The 18,178-nt window shown below is 39.9% G+C and overlaps 1 protein-coding gene across 1 annotated transcript in view; it reads left to right on the plus strand.

Annotated features, from left to right (window-relative positions):
- LOC101471480 (uncharacterized) overlaps nt 1–18,178 on the plus strand; it is a 94,745-nt gene that overhangs the window by 65,823 nt on the left and 10,744 nt on the right. Inside the window, exons 3-4 of the mRNA XM_004553565.4 lie at nt 6,754–6,890; nt 16,825–16,949. Coding sequence (XP_004553622.3) covers nt 6,754–6,890; nt 16,825–16,949 — 262 coding nt within the window. The remainder of the gene's footprint in view (nt 1–6,753; nt 6,891–16,824; nt 16,950–18,178) is intronic.

An 18,178-nucleotide genomic window follows, 5' to 3' on the forward strand; every position in this document is an offset into this window, starting at 1 on the left:
TGAGCTCTGGAAGTCAGTTTCATCAGTACCGAGAATGTGTGAGTGGATTAGTGAACAGTACGCTGGTGGGAATGTTGAGTGGCACGAAGCAAAGATGCATATGGAACAAGGGCCCCCAAAGGTTTAGTTTTATGGGTGAAACACTGGGCCAAAGCGTCTGCAGCTGACCTGATGGTCTGGCCCACACACCGCACAGCAGTAGAACATATAGGCAAACAAGACAAGCAAGCAGAACATCAAACCATAAAGCCCGGGTTTTTCTTTCCTCTGTGATAAGCAGAGAAAATGTATCAAAGCATCTTTTGACCAAGTGGTGCTAAAAAAAAAAAGCAAAAACAAAAATAAAAAAGCTGAGTTTACAGTAATTAGCTCTCTGTGGTAGAGAGCGAGAGGGAAAGCACACACTCAAGAGAAGAAACCAGAAGTTTGAACAACTTTATGTGTGTTGAAATATACGTTTTGATCTACTTTTTAAATATATTCGTATTCAACAACATTACACACAACAGACACTTTATTAGGCACACACTTCTAGCTTTCAGAACTACTTTAAAGTTTAATGACATAGATTCACAAAGGTGCTGGAAACATCGCTGAGATATTTTAGTCCACGTTTTCATTATTGCGTAATACAGTTGCTGCAGATTTGTGACTGTATGATAATAATGAGAATCTCCCGTTCCACCACATCCCAAAGGTGCACTATTGGACTGAGGTCCCATTACTCTGGAGGCCACTGAAATACAGTGAACTCATTGTGCTGTTCAAGAAACCAGTGTGAGATTACTTAAGCTTTGTGACATGGTGCATTACATCTTGTTGGAAAAGATGGGCACACTATGATCTTGAAGGAACGGACAGTGTCAGCAACAACATTCAGGCAGGCTGTAGAGTTCAAACGATGCTCAGTTGGTGCTAAGAGGCTCAAAGGGAGGTACGTGCAGCAAGTATCCCACAAACCATTACACCATCACCAGCATGGACTACTGATAAAAGGCAGGATGGCTTTAGGTTTTCATGCTGGTTATGCCAAGTTTTTACCCTACCATCCAGATGTTGCAACATAAATCCAGACTCCTCCTATGAAGCAGCATTTCCCAGTCTTCTACTGACCAATTTTGGTGAGCCTGTGTGAACTGTAGCCTCAGTTACCTTTGTTTAGCCCACATCAGTGGCACCTGTTGTGGTCTTCTCTTGCTGAAAGCCATCAGTATCAAGGTTGTCGTGTATTCAGAGATGCTCTTCTGCATATCTTGCTTGTAACTGGTTATTCGAGTTGCTGTTGCCTCTCTCAGGTAAATGCTGTCTGGCTATTTTCCTCTGACTTCTGACATCAGCAAGGTGTTTCCACCGAGACAACTGCCGCTCACTGTAGAGTTTCTTTATCTGGTCTGTTTTCTGTAATCCCTAAAGCTGGTTGTGTGTGAAAATCCAGTGGATCAGCCATTGTTGAAATACTCTGACCGCCTACACTTAATGTCACTTAAATCACATTTCATCCCCTGTCCTGAATTGCTCAGTTGCTGCCATGTGATTGGCTCATTAGATATTTTCATTATCAAGAAGTTGAACAGGTGTACCTAATAAAGTTTAAAATGAGTTTATATTAGGTCCTTGTTACAGTTCTTGAATTTATATACTTTATATATATATACCAAGAGATCTGAAGCAGAAATTTAGATAGTTTGTTTAAAACTGTTGCCCCTTTAACAGTTACACAGCTCGTGTGTGTTAGACTATTGTGGCTGATGTTACAAATCAATAAGTACAACTGTTTTATGGCAGCATTAGATTTTTTAAAAATGATTTTCGTATCAATGTGATTAAGTATCACAACCAGTCAGATATTCAACTTACAAGATTCGCCAAAAACAAATATTCTTCTCCTCTTTTTTTAAAATCCATTAACGATTGATTTTTTTCACATAATGCATGGCGGTTTTATCTGATGACACAGCCCACTGTATATCAGTATTATGCCCCTCCAAAATTGTATAATGTTATATTGGATTTTATACATATCATCCACGGGCCATTTGCACTTGAGAAAGAGAGAAAGAAAATAATATAAAAAAGTAAGAGTAAACACTGAAATAATCAATGTTTAATATATACAAGTTATTTTATTGGGCAAAAGCAGTCATCAGTTTTACTTTATATGTACAGATAGTTGATGGTGGGGCGATATGGTTTGGGTCTTCTTAGAGGAAAAGGTCAGCACAAATCAATACAAAGATGTTCTGAGTGATTACGTTCATCATATGATGATACATTTCTTCTAGTGTCTTCTAGGATGACAGTAATCATATCGATAGGGTACGAGGTCACACATTTGATAAGTTTGAAAATGATGTGAATCGTATCCTAGAAACAGTCACTAGAATTGCATTGAAGACTTAAGGAAGACATTAGACTAATGTGTTTTCCATCATCAACAAAACACCAAATGAGGAAATTTCATTTGGAAAAATGGTGTTCGTTACTGTAGCAGATTTCAAAGGCTTGGAGAATCAATGCCAAAGAGCTCCACGTGTGTTGGTTACTCATAAATCTACACATTGAAGTGTCAGGTTTCAAGTTAGTAAATTGTGATAAGAAGCAAAGTCCAGAGGAGGAAGGTGCAATGGCGTAAGTCAGATGCTGGACTTTCACCCAAGAGAATATAGCTTTCAGTCCTATTATTTCCCAAGATTTCCCAGCAGGACATTGCATTGTAATGAGGTGATCGATGTTATTATCCTCTAGTCAGTGGTTTTAATCTTGTGGTTGACTAACCAGCATGCATAGACATTCCTCATGAAGATATTCCGAAGTCTATACCTCTATAGAGTAAGACATAAAGATTAAATGAAATCTATAAAGCCAATAATAGGCAAACAGGGTCATTTTAGGTTAAAAATCAACAGTACAAATTCTCCTAATTAAATAAAAACACAAAGATTATCAATAATGCAGCCTGATTACCTGAACTAAATATGTGAAATTGTCGCATTGCTGCAACATTCTTCTCTCATTATTTTTCTCTCTTCAGTTGGATGTAAAAAAGAGAGATGTGGAGGAAGGCAACTCTGAGAACTTGCAGCTGTTTGGGTGTTTACAAAATTATAGGTGCTGGGAGGAATGTATTTGCTGCAATTACCATTTGTTCACTTGCAAGTGATGAAAGAGGCATAATATTTTTCACAGTTAGCTGTGTGTCAGAGTTATTAGGTTTACTTGAGGATGCGGAGCATTTAGGGCATATTGTTCGAGACTGCAACACTTGCAGGAAATGGATTTTCCAGCACTAATATTCTCTAGCCTGCACACACTCGGCTAAGCTGCCCATCTTTTGGTTCACGGTCAGTCACGGTCCCATTTTCTTTTAGAAATGAAGTGGTTTGCAGAGGGGCTACGTCACCAGCGCTTGATGTGCTGCTGTGACAGATGAAACGAGCCAGACTGAGAAAAACAACCATCCACAGTTTATCCTATATATGCTGCTTACAGAGACATATTTTTTTTATCTTATAAAATATATAAATTAAACAGTGAGACCTGTCAGTAGCAGAAAGGTGACACATCATTTTTTGTGTGTGCTCTGCACTCCAGCACTGTGAATCTTAAAGGAAACAATAATCCTCGAGGTGAAACTACCGACTTTCGGCCAATGCTTTACAGCTGATGAAATTTCTAGATACAGTAGCCCTTTGTATACAAACTGTACTGTTCGATGTGGATCTTTAATTTCAAATCTATTGTTCATGTTCTATATGGTGTAGTGTAGTGAAACACTCCAATTGATTACATTATGTTTGGGGTAAGTTGTTATTCCCTGTTTGCTATTGCCAGCAGTGATTTATCTACAGTTCACCTGGTCAGCATCATTTCCACTACATAACAATATCAGCATGGGAGGAAATAAATGCAACCTTGGATTGTAGATGAATACTAAGCATAAGGATCCCTTGAACCAGGGCTCCCTTTAGAAATATTCACAAAAAAGATTCACACAAAGGAGATGTCTAATTTAAAAATGCTGCTAATACAGCAGTAAGACTAATATATATTTTTAAAAAGGAATTTGCTACATGATGCTAGGAGTGGAGGGAGGTGTTTGTTTTATAAACACTATGCATTGGTTGATAGCTTCACATCTGAGTAATGACGCTTCAGTATCCCAGCTGACACAATGTAAAGTACATGGAAATTCCTCTGATTTCATTATCTTGCTGTGTACCACAGGGCAAATTAATTACTGAAAACAAACAGGGGAAATACCAGAAAATCTGTTAATATCATGTTTCTGTTTTTGGAAATAGCTTATTTTTGTTTATCACTCAAACTGTATTCAGCTAAATGTGACAACATGAAATTTGGATGAAAAATGTCATCATGCATCATCCTAAGACTCCAAGAGGTTCTACTGTTCGCAATGCACGACTTTCATGTTCCTAGATAGTTGTAGAGCATGTATAATGCTGTGATTCTTAATCTCTTATTTTTGTATCTTTCTTTGATGATCTGAACATGTTAGTCTAACACATTTTGATATTAAACACAAGTAAATACATAACGCAGTTTTTAAATGATCAGTTCATTTATTCAGAGAAAAAAAACCGGTATCTAAAAGTGCCTGTGTGAAAAAGTAACTGCCCTCTAAACTTAATAAATTGTTGTGCCACCCTTGCCTGCAAGAACTGTAATCAAATGTTTGCAGCAACTGGTAATGACTCTGAAACTGATGGTTAGACATCAGAATTTGTGATTGCATCAATTACAGCAAGTCGCCAGGTCCCGAAGAAGCAAAGCAGCCCCAGACCATTACACTACCTCCGCCATGTTTGACTGTTTGTATGACCTAAAACGCTGTGTTAGTTTTACACCAGATGTAACGGGTCTCAAACCTTCCAAAAGATTCGACTTTTGTCTTTTCAGTCCACTAAATATTTTCCCAAAAGAGTTTTTTGCCTTGGAACTCATGGATGCCATTCTTGCCCACTCTCTTTCTTATTGTTGACTCATGAACTCATGACTGAGACAACTGAGGCCTGCAGCTCTTTGGATGTTTTCTTTAGATTCCTTTGTGACCTCCTGGGTGAGTTGTTGATGCGCTCTTAGAGTAATTTTGGTCGGCCAGCAACTCGGTTCACCACTGTTCCACTGTCCCACTGTTTACTCCATTTGTGGATAATGGCTCTCATCGTGGTTCACTGGAGTCCCAAAGCCTTATAAAATGCTCTATAATGTTTTTCCAGACCGATGGATGGCTTTGTTTCTCATCTGTTTCTTTACATCACAGCATGATGTGTTGCTTTTTGATCTGATAGTATACTTCATTTTGTCAGACAGGTTATATTTAAGTGAGTTATTTATTCAAAAGGTCTAACATTAATCTGAGCATGGTGTGGCTGATGAAATGTAAGTTAGTTTCTTAGAAAATGTGGATAATCAGTTAATCATGTGAATTATCTGTATATGATATTGAATGTTTTGATGATCTGAAACATGTGTGACAAATATGCAAGAAAAAAATCAGAAAGAGGGCAAATACTTTTTCAAGGGCTCTATTATTGTAGTCTCCATTCTATGATATGATTTGGTATGTAGGGCTCACCTGAATGAATGTATCTTAGGAGTTTGTGCAGCTTGACCATCTGGAAGGACACTGGCTCTATTCCACAAAGTGTCAAAGTGTCCTTGGGCACGATACATAACCCCAAATTTCCCTTGAATCCCCTGAATTTCCCTGTAAGTGTGTGAAAGGTTGTTAAAAATAGGTTCAAAAGTAAGCAGTAAATGTGTGTGTTATGAATGAATGTGGCCTAAATCAGTGCTAAAAAATATGATGCTATAATCACTCAAATGTTAGCAAAAAAAGAGCATTTGGGCTCAGTTTGCACAAAAGAGACATAGCCTTCATTCCACCTCAGGTTAATAGGCAACATCATCGGTATTGCAGGAAACTATCACGTGTTGGGTTGTTTTTTTTTAAATGTTCGTATTTATATTGATATGCTGTAAACCAGTCTACATGTTTCACAGTTTAACGGTTGACGGTGTGCTAACAGTGTTGATTCAGTCCTAGTTTGTCGCGTTGTTATGGTCTACCGTGAGGCTTCCTGTCATTCTGTCCACCCTTCACACTGTATGTACACCTTCCATGAAAAATCACAGGCTACATAACAAACTTTAACAAACCCCACAGTGTCTGTCTTCCAGCCTGTCTCTTTGTGCCTCTGTTTGTCCGTCTGTCTCCCTGCCTGCCTCCATGTTTTATCTGTCTGTCTATTTATGTCTGCTTATCTATTTGCTGGTGTCTCCGCCCGCCTCGCTGTCTGTCTCTTGTCATCTGTCTATTTGAGATGTGAACCCACAGGTATATTATTATCATTATTATTATTTGTGACACACACATAGGCACACACACACACGGGCACAAATGACACTCGCACACTGTATCAGTATCTCCGGTCAGCAGACAGCTTGCAGACAGAGCTCAATAAGTGAATTAAGCTGGTCTGGACTCTACTAAAGCTGACACTGGCTGACTTAGACGGTGCATATAGACACACATGCACAAACAATGCACACACACACGCTTACAGACAGAGCAAATACACAAGACTGATAACTCCACCCACTTACCTCACAAATTAAACATTTAAATTCATCTTTTTAATGCATTATCCATTTGACCTCTTACATCTCCTTTTTAATGCAGCCCTGATACGACCGCATCTGCTTCTGTTAATCACTCTGCTTGTCCTGCAGCGACTGAAGGAGCTGAAACAGAGGGAGTTTTACAGAGCACTGGCCTGCAGGAGGCAGAGGAGGCGCAGGGAGGAGAAGAGAGAGGAGAGAGTGCTGAGGAGACTCAATCAGCATGAAGACAGGAGGACGGGAGAGTGGTTAGTAGCATCCATAAGTTCTTTCTTTCCTTTCAACCCATTTATTATATTTTATGTGTAAAAAGCTCAATTGTATCAGTTGCTCCATTTATATTTTATGGAATATGTTTCAAAATCGACTTGGTAAAAAAATATGTTTTCCAAAAATCAGTGAAACTGTTAAACATTGTGTTTTTCTTTATCTTTTAAAGTCTTTTTTAGGACTTCAAGCTGTAGTTTTTCAATGGGATGAAAAGAGTACAATGTCCACATCTGCCTTTCTCTTGCCTTTCTCTTCAGCCCCACAGAGCATGAATAAAAAAAATCTATTTTGTTTTTTTTGTTTTATGACCAAGAAGATTTATAGTTTTGGTTCACTTTCCAGCTCTCAGGAGTACCATTTCCACCAGCACCAAGCAGCAGATTTAGAGGAAAAAAACTAGATGGACTACTGAATAAGCTAAAAATGAAATTCAGTTGTTACTGAATTTAATTCACAACAACAGTCACCTCAAGGTGTTTTGCATTGTATTGCATTCTGTGGGAGTAGAGTTAAGGTAGCTGCTCTGCTTTGTCCTGCTACATGGCACTAAAGAAGATAACAGTGAAGGACGTACTTCCTTAAACGTAGTTACAGCACTTTCAGAAAGACATCTAGTGTAATGACATTTATTGCCCAGTTCTGTGTAATCCATTATTGTAATATTAAATGTTATCAAATACAATTTTTTTTCCATTATGTTTATAAGAAGTTTGGAAAATTGCTCATAAATAAGTACATTTGTCCTGCATGAGGTTAATCTCAAACTTATTCTATCTTTTAAGCTAAATAAATCACATTATCAGACTAATATTATTAATAATCTGTCCACACTTAGTTTGTCTTCTGCTTCATCATCACACAGGACTTAAAACTGTGACAATGCTCATTCCAGAATAGATGGCGGGAAAAGATTCAAGATTCAAGATCTTTATTGTCAATACAACAATATATATAGTATAGAGTGTATCTATTGAAATGCCATTTCACCCCAAGCCCCCCATGGTGCATTTATAAGGGTATCAAAATATATCTACAGGGGATATAAAACTAGAAATGACAAAAAATTAATAACTCACTATATTTAAGTAAAATGAAAAAGATGAAAAGGTACTAATACTAACTATATCTATGTATAATAAACACGGACAAAAGACAATACAAAGTGATCATGTGTAATTACAGTAAAGTGAGATGTTGGTATTGAATACTATGTTCAAGTTATGGTCAGGATATTGTGGACAAGACAAGACGAAGACATGTGAAAGATGTAAAATGTGCAAGTGTAGCATAATGTAGATGTGAAAGTTTGTGTTGTTATTATTGAGTCTTCTGGTGAGTACTGTAAAAATGTTTGTAGAGATCTTTATGTTTGTCAAAGTGTTTGTTTGTAAAAGTGTTTATGTTTATCGGCCCTTTGGTGGTAGTTGACTGCTTGGGGGAAGAAGCTCTTGCAGTGTCTGGCCGTTATGGTTTTGATGCTGTGAAACCGTCTGCCAGATGGAAGAAGGGAGGACAGTGCATGTGAGGGGTGGAAAGTGTCATTCACTATGCTGATTGCACATCGGATGATGTGTTTGATGATGAGCTAGGAAATGATTGGGAGAGGGCCTCCAATGATCCTCTCTGCTGTTCTCACTATCAGAGACTTCTTTTCAGCGAAAGTGCAGTTCCCGTACTGGATAGTGAGGAATGAGAACGCTCTTAATGGTTCCCCGGTAAAAAGATGTGAGGACGTGAGGAGGGAGACTGGCCTTGTTCAGCCTCTGAGAAAGTGAAGATGTTGTTGGGCTTTCTTCAGTGATGGTGGTGGTGTTCAGGTTCCAGGAGAGGTCATCTGATATGTGCACACCCAGGAACTTCCCGTTGTTGACCAACTCAACAGCAGATCCATTGATGTGCAGTGGGGTGTCTTCCTGAAGTTAACAACCATCTCTTTAGTCTCCTGAACAGACAGGTTGTTGCTCTGGCACCAGTCCACCAGGTGTTGTACCTCCTCTCTGTATTCAGACTCATCATTGTTAGTGATGAGACCCACCGCTGTTGTGTCATCTGCAAACTTGATGATGTGATTTGAGCTGCACTGTGCGGTACAGTCATGTGGTAGCAGAGTGAACTTGACACATTCAAAGTTCAAATGTGAATTAATGATGGCCTTGTATTTAAGAGCCTCACACTGTGTCTCAGTTTGATAGCTCCACTGGTTTACTTTAGTACTCTGTGTAAACAATATGCAAAGTGTGAATTATTACAGGATAATAATGTCACTAATCAAACAGCAACCTGACCTGCTGCATTTTGAAACTTGTCTAACCTCCGAGCACATCTTTTTCATTCAAGAAAACAATTTAAAATCCACAAACACCAAAGCGCTCGTACTGGCCTCGCTGCTGCTCATGTGTTCACGTCCAAAGACATTCCCTGTTTCCTGTGTAGCCCATGTGGTGACCCTCGTGAGAACACATTCAAACTTTTGATATTTCAAGAACTTGTAGAGTACTTTATATAGCTGCGCTTGTTAGTATGTATACCCTCATCTGATTAAAATTATGTGTTTAAGTAACCACGTGAGACCCAAATACAGTACGCCACAAAACTTAAGGACCTGAACAGTAGTTGTAGTAGTTATACCCATGGGTGGCTTCAGAGTGAAGAGCATGGTGACAAATACTAACATAATTGAATAAAACTGTATCAAAACTTATACTTTAGAAAATCCTAGTTCAATCATTTTAATGTCTCAGAAATTTTCGACCTTTTTAAGTTGGTGTAACTGATTATATTTAAATTAACTTGAAGTATTTTACAGATGTGCAGTACCCATTTAGGAAAATTTCACTGTACTTATTTCTATAGTGTCTTTGTAGCTGCATTTGTCCAGTACTATTGTAACATCCAGAGTGGGTGTGTTGGATAAGTTCTGGGTTTGCAGAAGCAAATTATGGGTGTTACGTAAAATATTATGCATGTTCAGTTACTATGTTTGTTCCAATATGTTTACAGTATAGTTGTCAGAGTGGTTAAAAATAACCTAATGTTTGCCCCACACAAGCCTGTAATCAAAATATTGAAAAAATAGTTGACCAACAAATTAAGGCTTTAATTTGAAATATAATTTCCGACTGCACAAAATTAACACAAATATCTACAGTTACTAGAAAGGGGTTGAAAACAGCAGATAGGATGCAAAATGAGTGGAAAATATGCCTCAAAATTACCACAATTATCACAACAGAAGCTCACAAAATATTGGAGGTGGGTACTTTCTCACGCCCGACTGAACAGGAATGACTTTTACTAAATCAGCCCTGTCCTTTTCATGTAGCTGCAGTGAGTTACGATCATCAGACGGTAGAAATGATGAACTTGCGTGAGCTGGCTTATCCATTACGGGGAACACCCCGCCATGTTTATGTCTGTCAGAGCTGCTTTACAGCTGCGTGTTAATGTTGCTGAAAAATCTACATATCAGTCTGTTTGTTCATGTGCCAGTGGGAGGCTCCGACATCTGGGACTCTCAAGTGGGCTGCCAAACAGTTGTTGTGCTCACGTGCTGTTTGTCTTTAAAAAAATCCTGTAAGAATAATGATAAACAAACAGAGAGGTCCAAAAACAGATGATGCAGATTTGGCTGCTTCTTGCTCAAAGCGTGTGATGAGAAAGGTTCATCTGGCGAGCTACCAAGCACAAAAAATTGATTTCTCAAAATGTATACGATTGCACACGAATCCACAATTTGAGCTCAAAGCTGCAAGTCCCAACCCGAACACGCCCACGTAAAGCGAACATTGATCTCTGCCTTAAAATACTCTCTGAAGACATGATCTAACATCCAACTTTTGACTCCATGCATGAAAGTTTTCTTCATGTGTTCCTGGACTGACCTATGTTTGTCTCTCAGCCTTGCAAGTAAAGAAGAAAAGAGAGATCACTGAGAATCTCGTTGGTCACAATGCAATAAAATGCATTTTGTTGTGCTTAACGGGTATTTTCAGAGTGGCTATGAAGTGTTTCTGACCAATCACGCTGCACGGCTGAACCCACTCACTGTACATGTATCAGTATCGGCTGTCATAGCCATTTTCAGATTTGCAACAATGCAGTTTGGCTCCTGGCACAAAAGGAGAGAGAAGAGAAGCGTGGCCAAATTGATTTTCAGCTGGATTTCAGCTCTACTCTCCTCTTGCCCTCCTCAATGCTCATCTTCTTGTTTCCTCCACTCTTCATTTTTTTCCTTTCAGTTTCCCATCTATATTTCTATTGTCCTCTTTGCCTTTATTTTTTTAATCTTTCCCTCCTATCTCCTTGCTTCCTCTCCTCTTTGTTTCCACTTCATTTTCTCCTCACATCTCTTCTTATTCATCATTTGATTCTTCTTGTCTCCTCATTTTCTTTTCCTTGCATTTTCTTTCTTCTAACCTTTTCCTCTCCATCTCTTTTTATCTTCCTCTTTCTGATTTCCTTATCTTTTCTTTTGTCATTTTTCTCTCATTACCTTCATCTTTTGTGGTGGACGCTTCATCTCTTTGCTCTTGAATGCTTTGCTTCTTATATTGATTTTTATTGATTTTTACGCTGATTTTTTCCCTTTTTTCCGTGTGAGCTTACCTGCGATAACTTCTGGACACTTGTAGATCATTAGGACTAGAGTGTTCTTAACAGAAACAGCAACATTTTATGGTTACCTTATCCTCAGCGCTCCGTGTGTCTGTGGCCTAGACACAGCTGAAGCCTGATTACAGCGTCTGGGCACCGAGCAGCCTCAATAGCCTGGAAAGGTGCTAACCGCTAGGCTAACTAGCAACAAGATGCCTTCCCTCTCCACAGATGACTACCACAGCCTCCTGCAGAAGATTGCAGTACTGGAGACAAAAATTCATCGCTTAGAAGTAAACGTGGAGGTAAATGGACTGTGTGGAAATGAAACAACCTTGCCTTTGATTCAAAACAATGGCGATGAGCAAGCTAGTACACAGCTAAGGAGCACAGATAACATGACCAAGAAAGTAGACTCTGTGCATTATTATAAATCCTCAAGTGATAATCCCCCCTTAGACTGTCTTGGTGCAAAACCAAGACATAAATCATGTCTCCTGGAAGGGGGAGGACGTATCACAGGCAGGGCACAGCGAGCTGAAATCTCTGAAACCGACTGGCCTTCACTTCCTACGAGACAGAGAAGCTCTTCTACCCCTGTATACGGGAGGAAACAGGACTGGACAACCGTGAATAGGAAGGTTAACAACAAACCTCCAAAACAACTGAATGTGAAACTGCAGAACAGATTTGCTCCACTATCAAAGGACCCTGGATCTATATCGGACAACCATCCATCTAAAAGCAGCGAAGTAAGGTCTGAAAATCTGTTGAAAAGTGAAAGGCCACAGGGAAAGCTAAAGGCTAGGCCTGAAACTCTGATTGTGGGTGACTCTGCCGTAAAGGATGTACAAAGGATGTGCGGTAAGAACACTAAAGTCCTCTGCTTTCCTAACGATATGGTCAACAACCTGAAGGAGAGAATTCTTCAAATTGCAGATGAATATCCAACTGTGACAAACATTGTTCTGCATACAGGGTCAAACGATGTGTCCAAACAACAGTCGGAGGTTCTGAAACGGGACTTTACTGGATTATTAAATACTGTAAACTCTCTGAATGCAGCTGTATTCATCAGTGGACCTGTACCGCCGGTCAGCGGAGGAGACGAGAGATTCAGCAGGTTGTTTACACTGAATAAATGGCTTATATCAGCATGTGCTGACCACTCAGTGCACTTTATCGACAACTTTAATATTTTTTGGGAACGCAGGCATCTGTTCAAAGCAAATGGATTTAATTTTAACAAGTCAGGGGTGAAACTGTTCACCTCCAACTTGTTTTATTCCATACGTCATCCATCCGTGCTTGGTGCCAAGGCTGAGATAAACGAGGAGTTATCTCATAAAGAGGAACAAACAGTACTCCAAGAACAGACAAAGCCCAGCAGAAACCTTGAGGAGGAGCTCTATTTGCCCCCACCCGGGAAGAGCCTCAGAAAGGAGAGACATCCATGGCATCTGAGGAAGAGCCTCAGAAAGGAGAGACATCTAAGGCAAGAAGAGGGGTCCCTATTTGCCTCCAACTCTCTCAACAACACCAACGACCAGGACAAGGGACCACGACCTTCCCCAGTCCCCCAAACCCCTGACAGGCCATCACCCTCCTCCCCCTCCCTTTCTCCCTCCTCCCCACACCTGAAATTCACTGAGGAGATGATGGAGCGGGTCAATGCTGGGCTCAGATCTACCCCCCGTCCCAATCCCTTTTTGTCCCCCATAAACCCCCCACCAGAGTGGCCAAAGGTTCGCCATCGAGCCCCACCCTCAACAGAGCAATCGAAGTCACATTGCCCAGCCTCGCCCCCCTTAGTTCCTCTTCATGCCCTGTCTCCGCAGTCTGATGCGTGATGTGTGAAGGGTCCGGGCTGTGAGGATTATGGCAGTGATGACTTTTCCCAGGAGAAGCTGGGACCCTGTTTACTAGAAGGTTTTAAAATTTCTGTACTTTTAGGTGACAGGAGACATGTGGCCTGGTCAAAACACAGAGAGCTGCACTCTAAAAGATCTTTAAACATAGTAAACATACCTTGTGTGCCACAGACTGCTCCCAAACACGAGGGGACAAGTAATACCTCTAAAACACTTAAGTTGGCTTTATTAAACATTAGATCTCTAGCTGGGAAAACATTTTTAATTAATGATTTAATCACTGAGCACAGCCTTGATTTTATGTTTTTAACTGAAACTTGGTTGGACCAAAGTAACAGTGGAGCTGTTCTCATCGAGACGACCCCTCCTAACTACAGTTTTATCAGTGAGGTCAGGGCGAGCAGGAGAGGGGGAGGGGTTGCTGTCTTATTTAATGAATCATTTCAATGTAAGCAGCTATCTCCTGGAAGTTTTCAGTCTTTTGAATATGTGGCTTTACAGCTGAAGGCCCCATCCAAAGTTGTGTTTCTTAATGTTTACAGGCCTCCCAAATACTGCACAGACTTTTTTAATGACCTCAGTGAACTGCTGTCTGTGATCTGTGTTGATTTTGACTGTGTAATTATTGTTGGGGATTTTAACATTCATGTGGACAACCCTCAGGACAAAGGGACTAAAGACCTGAGTAACACTCTGGGCAACTTTGGGCTGACTCAGCATGTAACAGAGGCCACACATAATAGAGGACACACTCTTGACCTACTGATCTCCAAAGGCCTGAGCATTTCAAAGGTTACTGTGTCTGATGTGGGCCTGTCTGATCATTACTGTGTTTTCTTTGAAAGTAAAATCTCAGCCCACACAAATATATCAACAACAGTGATCACAAAACGGTGTATAACTGAACACAGTAGTGCAATTTTTAACCAGGTCTTCCCATTAACACCTGACCTGCCCAGAGGGTCAGTCAATGAGCTCGTCAATAGCTTCAATGCTAACATGTTAAATGTAATGGACACTATTGCTCCCATTAAGGTGAAGGTTATCTCTGGAAGGAAAAAGTCTCCATGGAGAAACTCCACACTGGTGAAAAATGAAAAAAGAGAGTGTAGGAAAGCTGAGCGCAGATGGAGAAAAACAAACCTCCAGGTTCATTATGACATTTATAAAGAGAAACTTCACAATTATAATTTACAACTGAGGAATGCAAGGAGGTCCTACTTCTCTGACATCATCACTAAAAACAGCCATAATGCTCGGGTCTTATTTTCTACAGTTGACAGGCTAACAAACCCTCCTGTGCCAGTGGCAGCTGAACTTCATTCGACCATGGCCTGCAATGACTTTGCCAAATTCTTCACTGAAAAAATCCAAAAAATTAGACAAGCAATTGGTACATCAACAGCAGATCCAGGATATGTACTGTGTCCACCAAAAAACTGTTTAAACACCATGAAACAGTTTCAACCTATTAACAGCAAAGACCTGGAGGACATCTTAGGTCAACTGAACTCCTCCTCCTGCTGTTTAGATGTCCTGCCAACAAGTTTTTTCAAAAAGGTCTCAAAGACTTTAGAGTCAGACCTGTTACAGATCGTCAACTTTTCTTTATTATCAGGTGTGTTTCCAGAATCACTAAAAACTGCTGTAATCAAACCTATACTGAAAAAGGACAATCTTGACAAGACACAAATGAACAACTACAGGCCGATCTCAAATCTCCCGTTTTTAAGTAAGATCATTGAAAAAGCAGTTTCTCAACAGCTCAGTTACTTCTTAAAACAGAATAATTGCTACGATGCCTTCCAGTCAGGTTTTAGACAGAACCACAGCACTGAAACCGCTCTGACCAAAGTGTTTAATGACATATGTCTGAATACAGACAGTGGAAAAATGTCAGTCCTAGTTTTACTGGATCTCAGTGCAGCATTTGATACAGTTGACCACAACATATTACTCAAACGACTGGAGAACTGGACAGGTCTTTCAGGAACTGTACTAAACTGGTTCAAAACATACGTAGAAAACAGGAAATACTTTGTATCAATAGGTAACTTCACATCTGAGCAGACAAGTATCACATGTGGAGTTCCCCAAGGTTCCATCTTGGGACCCCTTCTGTTTAACATCTACATGCTCCCACTGGCACAGATTATAAACAACAACAAAATAAACTATCACAGCTATGCAGATGACACACAAATATATATCACAATGTCACCAGGAGACCGAGGCCCTGTACAGGCTCTTGGTAAATGCATTGAGGAAATCAATGACTGGTTGTGCCACAATTTTCTCCAGCTAAACAAAAACAAAACTGAGGTAATAGTCTTTGGCGCCAAAGAAAAACGATTACAGGTCACCAGAGAACTTCAATCTATACATCTAAAAACCACAAACCAGACGAGAAATTTGGGTGTAGTGATGGATGCAGACCTAAACTTAGAAAAACACATTAAGACAATAACAAAGTCAGCTTACTATCACCTCAAGAATATATCAAGGATAAAAGATCTGATGTCTCAACAGGACCTGGAAAAACTAGTCCATGCATTCATCTTTAGTAGGCTTGATTACTGTAACAGCATCTTTACAGGTCTACCTAAAAAATCAGTCAGACAACTACAGCTCATTCAGAACTCTGCTGCTCGAGTCCTCACTAAGACCAAAAAAGTGGACCACATCAGTCCAGCTCTGAGGTCCTTACACTGGCTGCCTGTCCGTCAGAGGATAGACTTTAAAGTTCTGATGCTGGCCTATAAAGCTCTGAATGGTTTAGGACCAAAATACATCAATGACCTCCTGACCCAGTATGAACCATCCAGATCCCTCAGGTCATCTGGATCCGGTCTTTTATCAGTTCCCAGAGTCAGAACCAGACACGGAGAAGCTGCATTCAGCTTTTATGCTCCTTATATCTGGAACAAACTCCCAGAAAGCCTCAGATCAGCTGAAACACTCAGTTTATTTAAATCCAGGTTGAAGACTCACCTGTTCTCAGCTGCATTTGAATAAAGCACCAAATCCACACTTTAAGCTTAAATTTCAAAACTTACATTTAACTACTGATTTTATCTACTGTTCTGATTTTATCTGTTTTGATTTTATATACTGTTGTTTGTTTGTTTGTTTGTTAATTAGTTAGTTAGTTTATTTGCTTGTTTTATTCAATTTTAAATCATGCTTTTTATTTGTTCTTGTTTCTAATGTCTCTGTAAAGCACTTTGAATCACCTTGTTGTTGAATTGTGCTATACAAATAAACTTGCCTTGCCTTGCCTTGCCTTTGTCTACGTTTCCCATTTTCTTTCCCTTCTCCCTTTTTTCCTTTGTACTCTTCTCTCTTCTCTTCTTTTAATTTATTCTGTTTATTTCATTCTCTGATCTATTGCTGCATCCTGTTCTCGCGGTCTTTTAACGCTTTGGTCTTTGTATCCTCCTCTCCTTAGTGCTCCCGGTTCTGGTCCCATGTTCCGGTCCACCACCGTGGCTGTCGACTCAGCCGAACAGTCCAGACCAGAGATTGTGCAGAACGGCAGCAATATCCATCCAAGCAACACCACACTGGGAACAAGTAAGAGCTTTTATCCACTTAAAAAGGCATGTACTAGGCTTCTTAAATACTTTATGAGTATGTGTTTGGTTTGGGTGATGAGGATATCACTCTTGATATTGAGGGATTCAATAGCGTGTGGTCTGCTGCAGAATCGCTGAAATATCTCTGTTGACAGCAGACTCTGATGTCAGAGCTTTCACTTCTTTTCCAATGTATAAGACCTGAAATGCACACATATGAGAGGGTGTGGTTTGAGGAGGAGTGGAGTACAACATAACAAGCACCTAATCTGGTTGGTTAGACACTGAATAAAATGATGCTTTAGGGTCTCTGTAGTTGCAGTGAATATTAGGGAAAATTAAGCTATCACTGGAGTTGCTGTAATAAATCAACACAGACATTTTGCCCTGTGTTCAACATTGATGAACCTTGACACACAATTTCTTGCTGTTGACCAACTCCAACCCATCTCAGCAGTGCTGACCTTTGTGCGAATGGAATGGCTTAAGACTCCAGAATAAATCATATCATATGAGCATTTTACAGTTTATATTTTGCTCTGGCAGACACTGGGGTATTTTAGTTGTGCATTAAGGAGCTTGAGCATAAATGGTGGCATTTACTTAGCACTTATATCTCTGCTTTTACTGTCCTCTGCAAGGAAGTGGCTTGACTATCATAGTTACGATGAAAAACAAAAATGCTCACCTTAACACATTACAAAGTTGCTGTTCCCAGTAGAACAACACCTGAACTTCAGTTTACCAGGAAAAAATGGGAAGTAAATGTCTAGAAGTTTGGCAAAAAAAGAAACAAAAAGTATATAAAGAGTCCGGGCAAGCCAAACAATGAGTCCTGAACCAGAAAATAAGCAAAGAAGCAGGGATGCTGGAGAGCTACTTGGTCTGGGAGACAGTGAGACCCTTCTCCCAGCCTCCTATAAGCAGGGGCAGGGTAATCCTTAATTAGTCTACCTGGTGGACCTGAGATAGAGGAAACACTGTAGCAGAACAGAATAATGAAAGAAACGGGAAGCAACACAGGTGGAAGGTATATAACTATCGCAACTTAAGATTTCGTATCTTGTTCAAAAATATTTTTCCAACTGAATTTAGTTTCATGTATAGCACCGGTTTTACTGATATAGCACCAAGAATACTTGTCTCAAGGCGGCTTGTTTTGTAAGGTAAAAACTCAAATTATAAATGATCAGATGATCCCAGATGATATGAACAAGCATTTGGTGA

The sequence above is a fragment of the Maylandia zebra genome, linkage group LG13, assembly GCF_041146795.1.
Source record: "Maylandia zebra isolate NMK-2024a linkage group LG13, Mzebra_GT3a, whole genome shotgun sequence".
Taxonomy (NCBI): domain Eukaryota; kingdom Metazoa; phylum Chordata; class Actinopteri; order Cichliformes; family Cichlidae; genus Maylandia; species Maylandia zebra.